This window comes from Nematolebias whitei, chromosome 7 (genome assembly GCF_014905685.2).
Source record: "Nematolebias whitei isolate Nwh7 chromosome 7, NemWhi1, whole genome shotgun sequence".
Taxonomy (NCBI): domain Eukaryota; kingdom Metazoa; phylum Chordata; class Actinopteri; order Cyprinodontiformes; family Rivulidae; genus Nematolebias; species Nematolebias whitei.
Window position 1 is genome coordinate 1,794,537 of NC_056504.1, and position 1,600 is coordinate 1,796,136.

The 1,600-nt window shown below is 43.8% G+C and overlaps 1 protein-coding gene across 1 annotated transcript in view; it reads right to left on the minus strand.

Moving 5' to 3' along the window:
* Positions 1 to 221: 221 nt before the first annotated feature.
* tmem251 (transmembrane protein 251) overlaps positions 222 to 1,600 on the minus strand; it is a 2,664-nt gene continuing 1,285 nt past the window's right edge. The window contains exon 2 of the mRNA XM_037679156.1: positions 222 to 900. Within this exon, the coding sequence (XP_037535084.1) occupies positions 533 to 892 (360 nt within the window). The 5' untranslated portion in view covers positions 893 to 900 and the 3' untranslated portion in view covers positions 222 to 532. The remainder of the gene's footprint in view (positions 901 to 1,600) is intronic.

Genomic DNA, 1,600 nt, shown 5'->3' on the forward strand with positions numbered 1-1,600 from the left:
TAACTTCGTGTCCTTGTTTGATTTATAGAACGACTCGTTTCATAACTTCGTGTCCTTCTCAACAATTTGAAGCCAGGTAACCAAGTTCATGAGTGAACTGAAGTTCCACCAGAACCCTCTGGTCCCGTGTCATGGCCGACACGTGCTGCGTTCAAGTCGCTTCTGTTCATGCACCGTCTGTTTTACCTCCTTTAGGTGATGAAGATGAAGAGGATGGCAGCGAAGGAAACGATGACGAGGAAGAAGAGTGCCTGAGCTCTGACCTTCATCCTGCAGCGAAAAGATCCAAAAACACCTGAAATTTCTATTGTTTATTATTGTTACAATAAAGTTTCCATGGTAACCAGTGTCTCATGTCATAAATACAGAAAAACACAATGTGAAAATACTGCGCGCTGATTGGTTGGCAGTGGAACCACAGGTAGATGATTGACAGCTGCAGGGTGACAGTCCGTACTGAGGCAGTGATGACGTCACCTAGAAAAGTGTTTGTTAAAAGGCACACAGGAAGTGACATCATGTCCATCTCTCTCTACATGTGGATAAGCAAGCCAGCTCTTTGATTGGTCGGTTTGGTGTGGCAGCGGCTCCACAGCAGGACGATGCAGACAGGAAGTACGCAGTATCCGACGGCGTGGGGGTCGGCCCTCGTGCACGAGAATAGGAAGAGGAAGAGCTGCAGGTACGGCACCAGGAAGACCGACGCCCACATCCAAAGAGGAAGTGGTGGAAGGTGGGCGAGGACTGCAGGAGGAAGAGCCAACGAGTCGACCCCGTCCCTCTGCACGCGCTCAAGACTGACGACCTCGAAGACGCAGAACGCCGCCACGATGCTGAGGAGGAGGAAGAGAGCCACGCCCACCCAGCCCATCCTCTGCCGGAAGTTCATCATCCTCCATACTGCAGAGAGAAAACAAGTTCATCATCCTCCTCCATACTGAGCCTGGTTCTGCTAAAGGTTTCCTCTTCATGAGGGTTTTTCTTCCCACTGTCGCCTTCATGCTTGTTCAACACGACAGTTCTGTGATGGAGTTCAACCTTTGTACAGGTCGGTGCCATCGAGTCCCACGACTCGTCGACACACCTGATTTAACAGATGACCACAGGACAATCAAAGGAGGGGTCATTTTAGAAACCCTTCATTTTAGAAACCCTTCATTTTAGAAACCTGTTCATTTTAGAAACCATTCATTTTAGAAACCTGTTCATTTTAGAAACCTATTCATTTTAGAAACCATTCATTTTAGAAACCCTTCATTTTAGAAACCTATTCATTTTAGAAACCTGTTCATTTTAGAAACCCGTTCATTTTAGAAACCTATTCATTTTAGAAACCCTTCATTTTAGAAACCCTTCATTTTAGAAACCTATTCATTTTAGAAACCTGTTCATTTTAGAAACCATTCATTTTAGAAACCTGTTCATTTTAGAAACCCGTTCATTTTAGAAACCCGTTCATTTTAGAAACCATTCATTTTAGAAACCTATTCATTTTAGAAACCCTTCATTTTAGAAACCTATTCATTTTAGAAACCATTCATTTTAGAAACCTGTTCATTTTAGAAACCTGTTCATTTTAGAAACCTATTCATTTTAGAAA